This window comes from Sander lucioperca, chromosome 8, assembly GCF_008315115.2.
Source record: "Sander lucioperca isolate FBNREF2018 chromosome 8, SLUC_FBN_1.2, whole genome shotgun sequence".
NCBI classification, from domain to species: domain Eukaryota; kingdom Metazoa; phylum Chordata; class Actinopteri; order Perciformes; family Percidae; genus Sander; species Sander lucioperca.
The window spans coordinates 42,370,015-42,384,440 of NC_050180.1; the positions used below are offsets into that span (position 1 = coordinate 42,370,015).

Sequence of the window (14,426 nt, forward strand, 5' to 3'; positions counted from 1 at the left end):
TATGTGTGACTTAATGAGTTGTTAAGGATATGCCTGAACGCACCATTGGAAAGTTTAAAACTGGAGTTCTCGAGTATGTTAACCAACCTTTGACTGTCAACACAGCAGAGCATGTCTGGCTCCCGGCCTGATTCTGCGCCTGGCAAGAGTATTTCCCACCATGTTTGCTCTGTAAGTTGGTGAAGTGCAGCAGAGCAGTGTTGTTCTCATATGAAATCTGAATGTTTTCAGCCTCTTTGAGCTCGTGGTTATCTTTCGTCCATGACACAGTCATGGGCTCTGAGCCCTTCAGAGTGCACTGCAGAGAAACCTCGCTGCCAACCAACGAACTGAGGGGCTCCAGCTTTTTCACAAATGATGGTGGTTCTACAAGGAAAATGTTTATAATAACATTATTGGCTTCTCTACTGAATATTCGCCTCGCAAAGTCAAACTTCATCCTGCAAGCTCAGTGTTTTCTTTGAGATTTATGTTCAGAAACAATCCACTGAGGATCAGCTGAGCCGGACACAGTTTGGACCAATCAGAGAGGCTTTAGTGTTGAGACTATGACTAGCTGCTTCTCCAACCTCCTGATCCAGGGTAGTATACTCAATATAAAAGAAACCTGACACAGCAGATCTATTTCTAAACTCAAATAAAAACTGATTTTGTGGGAGTTTCAGAAAAATCTACTAACATTTCTGGAGCATTAAAGGCAAAAGCCAATGACCACTCAGATTTAGCATTGAATGCTAAACATACAAACAACATGCATATAGAGGTATACAACATGTATTACAAGAGAGGGAACCCTCAACCTGTGTTGCTCTTCCTGAGAGAGAACATTTTTGTCTGTTTAAGGGTATTTTGTGAAAGATTTTTTATACAAATCAAAGGTCTATAGATAGATGGGGATTTTTGTGCCGTATAAAAATTACTTGACTTAATGTTGCTGTATCTGTGAAGCCTACAGAGCGTTGCCAGATCAGAATGAAGCTTTACGAGGCTATACAATATAGGTATGGAGCAGATTTAAAATGTGTGTTTTTCAAATGTCAGCAGAAACGTTGATTTAAAGAGAAGTCAATAGCAACTACACAAACCTTTTAGTGTCACTTGACAATCACAGGAGGCCCTCCCAACTTCATTCTCAACAGTACACTGGTACAAACCGACGTCTCCTGCCTCTACTGCCAGCACCTGCAGGGCTATCAGCTCGTCTTTCACAGTGATCCGGTGTCTCTTGTCATTCCTAATCAACTTTGTGTTTTTATAAAATGACACAGTGAAAGGGGTGGAGCCAGAAACTTGGCCCTCCAGCATCATCTCAGAACCTTTCACCACATCTTTGGGCTCCAAGCTACGCACAAACAATGGCGACTCTAGAAGAGAACAGCGCAAGTATAACGTAATGATGATGCCAAAAGTTGAGTTTTATTGTGATGTTGCAAATGCTTTTTCTGAGTGACTTCTTCAGCTCTAATGACGGTCAAGACATCCTCAGTTTTTACCCTGTAGAGAGGCCACGCCCATTTTAAGTCAAAGAGGTCAACAGTGACCCATCCAAGTTTTTGAGCGGCTCTGGTTCTGGAAGTGATTTTCCCCATTCAATATTTCCATTGATGTTTCATTAAATGCTTATACAAAGAGTTGTAAGCCTGGAACCAAGCCAACCAGCTACGAGATTTGATTTGGCGCAATAAAACATTTTGAAAATGGCAATGGTACAAGACTGTGTACATAAACTGTCATAGACTTCAGTGGTAGCAGCTAGCTGCTGTTCGCAGCGAACTCCACCAGTACTAGTACTAGTACTAGTAACAGTTTTTTGTAGGGCTGTCAATCGATTACATTTCTAATCGCAATCAATCACATGAGTGTCCTAGTTAACTTGCCAATAATCACGTTCTAAATGGACTTTAAAAGGGATATTTTTTCAAGTTTTAATGCTCAAGTGGTATTTGAGACTCGACTCGAGCAACTCTAAGTCTTGCGGAGACAACGATCTGGAAGGACTTTGAAACTCGACCTGCTATTCAAAAGACCCTTTTCTTTATCCATTTCTGCTCAAGGAGCTTTGTTTCAGCTAGTCATCCTGTTTAGTGTTAAACCGAGGATTTGTGGACTGCATGCATGGGAATGAATTACAATAGAAATGTATTTGAATATATTTATAAGTCACTAAGAGGGTCTGAAAAGTTGCTAAATCTAGCAAGAAAGCCACCAATTTGGCAACACTGTCCACAACGTTGCTGCTGCAGCTTCCCGATTTTCCAAACTACGGAGCCAAATCACTGAACGTGGGTGCGTTATTCGCACGTAGAAAAAATAGTGGCACTTAAAGAAACACCAAAGATTCTTTTGTACCTTAAAATAATGTTTCCAAAATCATTTCAGTGGTTCATCAACTCAGGGTGAACAGCACTTCTGCTTTCTCTTTGCGGCCCTCTATCGGCTATAACCGCACTATGCAAGTTTGCCAGATTGGGTAGCGGATCTGTAGTTCAAATGAGACATAATGGACACAATTCCGCTTCCAACCTGTAGGGGGACCAAAGAGGAAAAGTTCTTTGGTGTTGCTTAAAGGAATTTGCGTTAACTCTTATTAACGCATTAATTTTGACAGTCCGAGTTTTTTTTAAAGATAAGGTTGATTTCATACAGATTTTCTGGCTTCTACAGGATCAGAAACTATCGTTTCACAATATCACCGCTCATGGTCAGTGTACATTCGATGGTTTAGACATTATGGCTGATAAAAATAAGTATTTTTTGGAGAAAATGAACGGGATGTTCACTTCCGGAACCACACTGTTGAGCTCTGTAGTCTCACCAGTGGTTCTCAATTAAGTCCTCGTCCACCAGAAGGCGTGAGAGAGGCGTCTTGACAGCATAAATACTGATGATTTGTCATTGGAACTGAAGAAAGGAAAAATGTCTTCAATGTCAAAATAAAAGTCTCCCTTTTTACCAAAAATGGGATTAAAATAAATGACTGAAACCAACCTTTGACTGTAACTGTGCTGCTGCAGCGGTCACTACCAGCCTCGCTGGACGCCATACAGACATAATCTCCACTATCCTCTACCGCACAGTTGACTATTTCCAGAGATGCCACTAAGTCAATCAAAGACATTGTGTATTTAGGGCCGGAGCTGATCTCCATCTCATCCTTGAACCATTTAAAAGTGATGACGGGGCTGCCCGTCACTTTGCACTCCAGCTTGGCGGAGTCGCCGCTGGTGACGAGCTTAGTCGCCTCAAGCTTCCTCACGAACGTGGGAGGTTCTGAGAGAAGAGTTTAACATTCATTATCAGACAGAAGACATTATGTTAGTATCAAAACATATCGACAGCATGACATTTTCACGCAGCTAAAGACACAATACTTTAAAAAGGCACCTTTTACAAAGAGGACTGCAGTGCAATCCACCTTCCCAGCATCGTTGGATACTTGGCATGTGTATTTTGCCGAGTCAGTGGGTTTCACAGAGTGAAGCTCCAAAGAGCTTGAAGAGGCATCTTTCTTTATGAAATATGAGCCTCCAGTTATAATTTCTTTTTCCTCTCTGAACCACTTTACAGCTAAAGGAGCTGTTCCAGTGAAGGCTGTTTTGAAGCAAACAGTGGTTCCTGGTATAACATCCTGGTTGTCTGATTTCGCTGTGAACACTGGGGGCTCTGGAGGCCGTAAACAAAATAAAGATTGCATTTCACGTTAGCATGAAATCATTCAAGGACTGTACACAACAAAAAGAAGCACAACATAAGCCAAGCATTTATAACCTTTGACATAGAGCGTGCCGCTGGTTTCCTTAAAGCCGGCTGAATTGGTGGCTCTGCATTTGTAAACTCCAGAGTCAGCTTTCTCCAACCGTATAATTCTCAGCGTAGCAGAGCTGTCTTTCAATTCAGGCTGGAATTTGGATCCAGACATGATCTCCTGGTCGTCTTTGAACCAAGCTATGGTCATGGGTTGAGACCCAGACATCTTACAATCCATGGAGACATCATTACCAATGTTTCCATCAACTCTTTTCAGGGACTTGGTGAAAGTTGGAGGCATTATCCGATCTGGTTGTTGAAGAAAAAACATCTCGTGCATTAACACAATTTCATATTGTTTTCTAAAAGAATCCCTCAGCTCAAATCTAAAAGTAAAAGAGACTCTGCACACTCTGTTTTTACTTACAATTAAATCTATTTCAACGTTTCAGTTAGTAGTAAGTCCCAAAACGTTACCTTAAAGTTAAAAACTATCAAACAACTGTAGATTTTGGAAGTAAGACATTGTGAGCAACTAAGACTGGTCATCACTTCATCATTTGTAAAACAGAAAAAGCATGATCAAATGTTAAAGAAGCAGAAACCAGGAGCTAACCTAAGATTGTGACTGAGCATGTGCACTGGTCTTTCCCAACTTTATTTGACACCTCCATCTTGTACTCTGAAGTGTCTCCTTTTTCTGCCGTGAGAATCTTCATGCTGGCAATATTGTCCTTCAGAGTCATCTTATATTTACGCCCACTGATCATCTCCTTTCCGTCTTTAAACCATTTCACTTTAAGGTCTGGGCTTCCAGAAATTGTGCACTCCAATGTGGCTGAATCGCCTGCAGTCACACTAATCGACTCTGCAGGTTCTACGATTCTGGCAGGTTCTGGGATAAGACAGACCCGTTAGTTATTACAATATAGGCGTTTAGACACAAGAACCTTAAGAACTCAACATAGGAGCTGAAATACAAGCATCTCTGCATCAAACATGTCAACTGACCTTGCACAGTCAAGGTAGCTTCACATTTTTGTTGGCCAGCCTCATTCTCAGCTTGGCACAAGTACTTGCCGCCATGGCTGATGGCCACTGTTGTTATCGACAAGCTAGCAACATTGTTCTCAAACACCATCTTGATGTTTGGATCGTCATCTCTCAGTGTTTCAGAGTCTTTCATCCATTTAACAGAGATGGGAGCCGAACCCTTAACGGTTCCCTGGAGTTTTACTGTATTTCCCAACACTGCTGTAGCACTCTCAACCCTCTTTGAGAAGGTTGGCGGTTCTACAAAAACAGTCAAAGAGTTAAAAAACTTAGTTTAAAGCATAACTTTAGCCAAAGTGCAACCTAGGGTCTTTTTGTGAATGTACCCGAGTCAAACTTTTGTTTAAAAGCATAATTAGGACGGAAGCGCCACTTTTAAGATTGACCGTATTTTCATTTTCGGTCAAATGGCCTTTTGAATGGGCGTGCTAGGGGCACTACTATGATTGCATCATAATCGCTATTTTTTAAAAACACTAAGAAGGCTCGACACAACATGAGACTTTGCTCCAAGTATAACCAGGGGCTCTACACCTTAACTCCAGCATTGAGAACATTGTTTATGTTCACAGAGTTTACTAAAAAGAAAGGTTTTAACAACTTACTTTAGCTGTTCCGGTCGCCGTCTATCGTGCCAGTCAGAAATAGTCGAGGGAGGAGAGTAAAGATGGAAAGCTCCTAAAGCTTAGTTCCATATAAATGCACGGATAATTCGTTGTTTTGTCGTTAGTGAAAAACAACATTGACCTTGTAGTTGAAAAAAATTTCCTCCTATGAAGTCCGTTCATTCGCATTCGGAGATCGCCTATTTTTGACTGGGAAAATGGTGGATAGCGTAAACAACAACTGCTAACGTGAGTTCCTCAAAACCTTTCTTTTTAGTAAACTCTGTGAACATAAACAATGTTCTCAATGCTTTCGTTAAGGTGTAGAGCCCCTGGTGATACTTGGAGCAAAGTCTCATGTTGTGTCGACCCTTCTCAGTGTTTTAAAAATAGTGATTATGATGCGATCATAGTAGTGCCCTTAGCACGCCCATTCAAAAGGCCATTTGACCGAAAACGAAAATACAATCAATCTTAAAAGTGGCGTTTCTGTCCTAATTATGCTTTTAAACAAAAGTTTGACTCGGGTACATTCACAAAAAGACCCTAGGTTGCATTTTGGCGAAAGTTACGCTTTAAAGCTCAAAATTAACCTTAAGTCAATAACGCAGCTTTACTAACCTTTAAGTTTAGCTTGGGCCTTAGTGGAGACTTTCCCCACATCGTTAGATATGACACACTGATAATCTCCAACATCTGCACTTTCAAAGGTCTGGATCTCCAGCCTTGACAAGGAATCCTGTGTGATTATTTTATATTTCTGATCACTGGAGATGGCTTTCTTATTTTTTAACCAGCTGATTTCAAAAGGAGCGGTTCCTGTGATCTCACACTCCAGCTGAGTTGCTGTTCCCTTTACTGCCTCTACTGTCTGCAGCTCCTTTCTAATGGATGGTGGCTCTGGGTGTCAAAAGGGTAAGTATGCAGTTAATACCAAAGGTTTTTTTCTGAATTGGACAGTGAGTGTAAAGTAAATGCAAGATGTGACAAACCTTTAACAGCTATAACGGTGTTGCAGCTCTCGCTGCCGGCATTATTTGACACCTCGCAGGTGTAACTCCCACTGTCTGTAACCAGAAGGTTGATTATCTCCAAAGAGGCAACTCCATTCTTGAAAGAGATTTTATATTTGTCTCCATCACCAAGCTCTCTCTCATTCCAAAACCAGTGGATGTGAAGTTCAGGAGATCCTTTAACGGAGCACTGTAAGCGTGCAGCTATACCTTGTTTCCATGTAATCTTAGGTTCCATTTTCTTAACAAAGATAGGGGGCTCTGAAAGGAGTGTTTAGTTCAAAAACACACCAAGATCATTGTCAAAAGAGAGACAGTAAACAAACACAAAATAACCAAGACAGAAAAGTGTGAAAAACAAATGCAAAAGGAAAGACAAGAAGATAGCGGAGCATAGTGTTAGCGTCAGCAATAATCCACTTGCTCATTTCAGAATTATACGTTTTCTTAAAAGCTAACGGAAAGATCATCTTTAGGATCTTACCTTGAACTGTTACCATAGCCTCACAGGATGAACTCCCAGCCTCATTTGTGGCTGTGCAAACATATTTCCCAGAGTCCTTCAGTTTGGACTTGGGTATCTCAACAACAGCCACCTTGTCCTCAAAGGACATTTTACACTCCAAGCTTAGGTGGACTTTTTTGCCATCCCTGGTCCAGGTGACGGTCACACCAGTGTCCTCGTCCACCTGACACTCCAGCCTCAGAGGGTCATTGACAGCAGCTGACGCTGGCTCAATGGTCTTAACAAAGCTGGGCTTCTTGATTACCTTGAGCTCTGTTGTAAAAGTAGCAGTGCCTACACTGTTGGAGGCCTTGCACAGGTACACTCCCTGGTCTGTCAGCTCAAGACTTTTAATGTGAAGGGAATACTTGTTCTTTTCACATTTCATTACATAGTTCCCTTCGGAGGAGATGGCTATGTTGTCCTTGTGCCAGACAACTTCCATGGGTGAGGATCCAGTGAGTAAGCACTGGAGCACAGCTTGTTTGCCCACATATAATGTCATTGGGTCTGGTTGTGATACAAATACCGGTGGGTACAATTCTATGGAGAGCAGGTAGAACATGAAATTGAACAAAATTTTAAAAAGTAGAAAACAATTACACTATCAAAACATAACCTGTGCAATCTCAACTTGGTGATCGATGTGGGTTTAAACATGAGAAAATATGATCCTCAACATCATCATACCTTGCCAAAACGTGACACCAGATCCAATTTATAAACAAATCATCACTTCCACATTGCACCATATTGATTCAGGGAATAAAAACACATTGCAAATATCTATATAATTCTCTCTCTCTCAAACAGACACACATATAAAGCAGGAATAAAAAAATGAGGTCCCACTGGGGTCTTACCGGTGACGATGAGCGAGGCAGTGCAGCTGTCAGTGCCATGCTTGTTTGAAGCCTTGCAGGTGTATTCACTGCTGTCGGCTTTGATTGGGTTCATGAGCTCCAGGGAGGAACTGGTGACCCGGCTGAGGATCCTATACTTCTCGCTCTGTTTGATCTCAATGCCAGACTTGTACCATTTGAAGGTGACACTCGGAGCTTCCTCAATTTCACATTCGAACTTGGCTTGGCCGCCGATGTTTATCTCCAGAGGTGTGATTTTCTGCCTAAAGACAGGTGGCACTGAGGCACACACAGACAAAAGGGTAAATGTTAGTCATGGAACCTAAGGAACTCTTGTACAACATTGACAGATCAGGAACAAGGTATGGTGAAATGTATGATGGTGGATACAGGAGTGACTGTGGAGGAGAAAAATAGCAAGAACATTAGCCCCATGGTTTAACGAAAAACTGCTATCATTGATTGTACATGGGGCTAGGGTTCAGGCTAAAAGGAAGAGAAACAAAGAGTTTGTGAAAGATGAAGCAATGTCAAGTTGAAGACCTGAAAGCATGCAGAGAGACATTGTGGAGAGAATGGACCTAAAGGAATGCGACAGACCATGGGTTTAAAACAAAGGAACCTGTTGACACCGACATGCCAAAATGACCATGGAAAGACCGTGAAAGTTACCTGAAGGCCAGAATCATGACAACCATTTTAGCGAGATGCTTATCGACTACAGAGAGTAAAGATAAACTTGCATGGCTGTGACGGTTCTGGCCTTTTGGCAAATATTGACCAATGATGTGGAACAAACAAGACATGGTGAGTTAGTATCATCCAGTGACCTGCTAAGGGTGCTCATGCCGAGCTATGAAAATGAATATAGAGACCAACGTGACAAATGCATCATTTCATGTGACGACAAAAGTCTTGAATTGTTGATGCTAGATCGCACCCGATACATGTTTCAACGTCAACACACGAGCATACTGCGCAGGCGTCAACACTTGGGCTTCCGGTCCGTCATTTCAGCCGAAGACCCACTGTAACGGAGTATAGCCGCACTTTTTCCAAAGAGAATTCACCTAGATATGCTTCTAACCCCAAAACTTCACAACTGAACATGTACCAGAAGGAATGAGAACTGAAATTGGGGAAAAATTAAAAACATAGACAACCAAGATTACAGGTTTCCCTGACTGTTACGAAGTATAGAAGCAAAATCCCCAATAAGGCTTCTAAACCAACAAACTACACAATCGAACATGTTCAAACAGCAATGTGATCCAAAATTGGGGAGAAATTATTAACATCAGCAACCAAGAGTGAGTGTAAAAATAAAACGCGGTCGTAACGTCTGTTGATGGGAGTTGAAGCCCAAGTGTTGACGCCTGCGCGGTATGCCCATGTTGACGTTGACACGCATATCTGAGGGATCTAGCATCTACTGTCTTGAATGAACCAATTTACGTGAAAGATTAGTTGTTCTAAGAGGAAGTGGATGAATGAATGAATGATACATTAAATCTTCCTGTTATCAAACCTCTTGAGACCACAGTGAGTCTTGAAGATGTTGTAGTCCTGCCAGCTTCATTCTCAGCCTCACAAACATATTCTCCTTGATGCCTCTCCTTGACAACTTTGTTGATAACCAATGTGTATGTGTCGTGGTCTTTGGAACACTTGAACTCTTTGCCAGATTTCACCAATTGCCCGTTGAAAAACCAGTTTACCTTTGTGACATACTTAATGATGGTGCTAAAGGTTATTTTACTATCCTCATCGATGGATACGTCTTCAAGGGAGGTGACTATTACAGGGTATTCTCTCTGCTCTGGCCTGGAAACTGTGATCTCCTCTTTAAAGAACTCCTCCCTGTGCTCCTTCTGGAAGCTAATATCCACCTGTTCGGTGGGGACAGTTGTGGGAGGCAAGGTAGTGGTAACCATAGCTGCTCCTACATCCCTCTCTCTGCCTTTCACCGTAACTGACCTAACCTCCTGCTTTGAAACCTGCACCGACTGCTCAAAAGCCATGTGAGACTCTGTAGAAATTTGTACCTGGGCTGAGATGGACTGTTCCATCTTTGCTGCTTTAGATTCCTGCACCACAATCTGTTGTTCAGCTGCAGCACATTCAACTGCCATTTTCGACTCTGTCTTGAGTGCAGCAGCTTGAGATTTTACCGCAGTGAAATCCACCGCACTCTCTGCCACGCTCACAGTCTCTACCATGGATGACAGCATTTGCTTAGAGTGGGTCGAGGTGACCTGCGCCCGTTGAGGTTTGTCTAACTGCATAGTGCCCGGCTGTTCTGAGGTAAGAACATTGGCTTCCTGGTACACTATGGAGTGGAAAGCTGCCTGGAGTTCAGTCCTGAGGTCAGCTGTCTGAGGGTATTTACCCTCAAAAGCCAGAGTGATCTCCATGGGAGCACCTGTCGTCGTGATCAGGTATGTAAACATGGCCCTCTTAGGCTCTCTTTGAACCTTGACTTCCTGTACTTCTACAGCTTGTAACTTTCCTACGACATCAGCCAGCAACACTGGCTGGTCACTGGCCACAGCAGACTGAAGGGCATCTCTGAGCTGATTACGTATATTTAGACTGAATGGTTTAGGGATCTGAATCACAAACGTCATCTCTTTGGGAAGAGGTGTGGTGTCTTTTGATTCTGATGCCAAAAGGGACAGTTTCGGCTGTTTGGTGATGGCGACTTTAGTGGACTCCGATTTGGTAATCATCTGAGAGAGCTCACCCGTCAGCACTCGCTTCTCGTCCATCACTATTGACTGTCTGACTGACTGGCCCTCTTGGATCTGAACAGCAAAATCCTGTTCTGCTGCCTCTAGAAGGACACTACTCTCCGTGGAGATCTCCTTCTCCTCAATCTGGATTGGCTCGGTGGGAAGTTTTGGCTCTACAGCCATCTGGCAGGTGAATTTATCCACAGCTGTAAGACTCTCAGTGTGACCCTCCTCTAAAGCCAGACTGTCTGCCACACTGGTGACATGCATCACATTTAAGCGATCCTCCTTCTGCACCAGAGCTCGCTGCTGCTTGATGTCAGTGGTAACTGGCATCTCCTTTGGCAGCTGCATGGGCTGGAAAGAGAGCTGGAGGATGTTTTGAGGCCTGGGCTCAGTTCGAAGCTGAGACTGACTGCCAGTGACAGACAAATCCAGCTCTGTGTGATAATCTGCTGTGAGCTCCCGTCTCTCTTCCGAGGTAGCTGCATGACTTCTCGTCTTTTCTTGTTTCTGCGCTGCAACCTGCTGGTCAGGCTTCTCAATTAGGAGAATACCCTCTTTGGGTAGCGCCTCCACAGGTTGGGTTGACTGAAGATGCAGAAGTGTAGGGGCTTCTTTCTGGGGCTGGATAGTCATGGTGCTAGCCTTGGCCTCAAACTCTGATGTGTCCTCACAAACTACTGTCCTCTGCTCATCCTGGCTAACGCTGTAAAGCACAGTGGGACTTTTCCTGACTCCTGCCTGCTCTGGTTCTGGTTTCTCACAGGTGAAGCCTTTCTCAGATGGAAGGAGGTCCTGATCTGTGATAACTTGAAGGTGCAACAACTGCTCTCCTTCTACCTGGGACTGAATGGACATTGCACTGTCCAGACTTGGCAGCTGCTGAGTGGGCTCAGCCTGCAACATTTGCTTCTCTTCTGCAGTCAGAGCCATCTTCATCATTTTATCCTTACAGAGATGGGCTGTCTCCTCAATGGGCCTCTGCAAGGAGAACTTAGTCTCCTTGGAAAGAGCCTGTTTGGTCTCGCTGACTGAAGCCAAGACAGGTCGGTGCTGTTCTTTCCCAACTGAAGACTTTACAGCAGAATCTGCTGTTGCTAGTTCAGTTGTGTGGCCCTCTGCAAGCACCCGTTTCTCTGCAGACTGGACTGAGTATAAAATCTTGACACCTTCCTTAACTTTATAACCCTTCTCTTCCTGAGGTTTGGGGATATCCTGAGACTGCTCTTTTAGGAAGGGCAACTGTGACTCAACTTGATGCCCACTGACTAGATATTTAGGTTCTGAAGTGGGTGTGACTTTAGCAGACTTCCTGTCGGACAGAGGCTCTGTGCTAACCGTAGAAAGTGTGGTGAGCTCCTCGGCAATAGCTGACATCACCATTGACCTCTTTTCTCTGGCTGCCTGAAGCTCAATGACCTCAGGGCTTTGAATGCGATCGCAGTGCTGCTCAGTGAGGTCCTGACTCTCTTCAACAGACGACGTGAACGCGGCCACGTGAAGCTGTTTCACAGGAACAGCTGAAACCTGAGGCGGGTGGGTAGGAACCACAGACACCCTCTCCTCCATCTCGTGAGACTGAAGCACTGCTGCCTGGTGGGTCAGCTGCTCACGATGGATAGTGGCAGCAGAGATGTCTAGTTCTCTAAGGGAGCCCACTTGCTCACTGGGAATTATCTGCCGGTCTTCAGTGCCAATGGTGTAAACCATCTGATCTGATCTGTCCTGACCTGGGAGGCTGACCTGGTACAAGCGAGACTCTGTTGCTTGTTCTGTTGTCGTAACCTTATAGCCTTTCTTCTGAACCATGGTCACATGCTCCTGTTTGCGAGAAACAGAGGCCGATTCTCTAAACACAACAAGCTCAGCACTACAAGACGCCTCTCCAAACTGGTTGGAGGCCTTACAAGTATAGAGCCCACTGTCTTCCTGTTTGACACTCTTTATATTAATGACGCCAGATCCATCTGGGTTGGCTATAACGATACAGTTTCTACTGGGCTGGATCTGGAAAGCCCCCTTGAACCACTTTACATCAGGGATTGGATCACCACTGGCTTTGTAATTAAAAGAAACCTCTCCTCCTTCTGAGCACCTCACCGGTTGGATCTGAACTGTAAAAGTTGGGTGTTGACCTGTGACCTTAAACATCTTCTCAACCCATTTCTCTGCCTGGCTAACATCCTGCTTTTTCACTTCGAGGTATGTGGTGCATGTTGTCTGGCCAAATCTGTTGGTGGCGGTGCAAGAGTACTCGCCCTCATACTCAGATGTGACCTGAGTGATAACTAACGTGTACTCCTCCTTTGTCTCTATCAGCTTGTATATGGAGGAGCTCTTAATCACTTTTCCGTTGTGAGACCACTGAACTGTCGGCTTTGGAAGGCCGGACACTTTGACGGTAAACCTGGCTGTTTCCCCACTGGTTACAGCTGCTGGGGCAAGCTGGCTGAGGAAAACTGGCTTTTCTTTTTTCTTCTCTAAAGAGGAAGAGTAACGTTTGGGCTCTGGCTTGAGTTCAAGTGTTTTTGTTTTCTGTGGTAACTGGACACCAGTGTAGTAGGTTTCCTCTTGTTCTTCCACAGTGGTGATGGTGGTGCTACAACGCTCTGTTAGGAAAATATTGAGCAAGACTGATAACAATATCCACAACACAAAATATATTAACATTGAATTGATAAAGGCAAATATTATGGCTGTTCTTAAACACAGAAATTCTCAAAAAGAAGTCGACTAAAACGGGTTTCATGCTTCTTGCGTTCAGCTTGGTTGGGGCGTTGCGGATGGCGTGCATGGTCGCCCCGATCCGTCTTGTCTTTCATTCTGATTGCAGTTAAAGCGATCAGAGTAGCCATCAGAGGGGCTCAAAGAACTGACTTTTTCTCTTCTGTAGCCAATCACTGTAACGCGGTGTCCACATTGTTACAATATCTTGGAGGTGCCTGGCCCGGCAATCAGACCCTCCGCTCACAGTCGCCCAGGCCGTGTTTACATTATATCGCCGTCCAGACCGCCCTGACCGTGCTGAACGCAAGGAGCATGAAACACGTTTAATAGTCATAGGATTTTTGTTCCAATTCTCACTCTGGAGGAGACTGCTGCAAAATCTCATAAAATCTGGTGCTCGTCAAAGACAAAAGCATATTTGTCAATGCTCATTTAGATTTTTCACTTTAAAGTGACAACCATCATATTTCTAATATATATCGCAAAAAAATAAAAACAATAATAGATATAAATGAAATCTTTCAGTTTACAAAGACCCTAGTTACATATTAGTTGACTAGGTCATTAAGAGACGACAGCCGTACTAAAATATGCGAGAAAGAGAGATGAAATGCTTTTAGTTTGAGCTACAAATGACCATATCATATATACCATATCCAAATGTTTACTGGACTTTTACTTGTATGTTGTGTTTATTTTTTTCCTTGTCTTTGTCAGCCAGGTTTTCAAATAAAATCATTTATTTTGTAAATTTTTTCAAAAAGCCAAACATTCTCTTTAAAGGTAGTTGCAGTTACAAAGGTGTATTGAAATCTATCTCATAACTAGGCATCCAAATGTTGTTTTTCATGCTGTAAAAACATAGCCGGGTTGACCCCAGACCCTTCTCAGTTGTAACTGAGAGTGGGTCTGGGGAAGGTTCATTCACAGCCCATTTCCAAAGGGGCGTCACAAACGGACGCCGCTCAAATGCCTCTGGGTGCAATTGGATAGACCTATCCAGTCGGCAAGACCGCGACAACGTGTTTTTTAGATATGAAGACTTCGAGTGTTGTTCTTTGCTCAGTTTTTAACAAAAAGGAAACGTTCAAATCGCTTAAAACAGGGTTTTTTTTTTTTTTTTTTTTGGTGTAAAGCCCGTCTCAACGGTTGTGATTGGTGTAAAGCCCGTCTTAACG

At 43.4% G+C, this 14,426-nt stretch overlaps 1 protein-coding gene across 1 annotated transcript in view; it reads right to left on the minus strand.

Moving 5' to 3' along the window:
* ttn.2 (titin, tandem duplicate 2) overlaps window positions 1-14,426 on the minus strand; it is a 363,393-nt gene that overhangs the window by 262,001 nt on the left and 86,966 nt on the right. Inside the window, exons 40-41 of the mRNA XM_036004140.1 lie at window positions 9,315-13,130; window positions 7,787-8,065 (exon numbers count right to left, since the gene is read on the minus strand). Of these exons, the coding sequence (XP_035860033.1) occupies window positions 7,787-8,065; window positions 9,315-13,130 (4,095 nt within the window). The remainder of the gene's footprint in view (window positions 1-7,786; window positions 8,066-9,314; window positions 13,131-14,426) is intronic.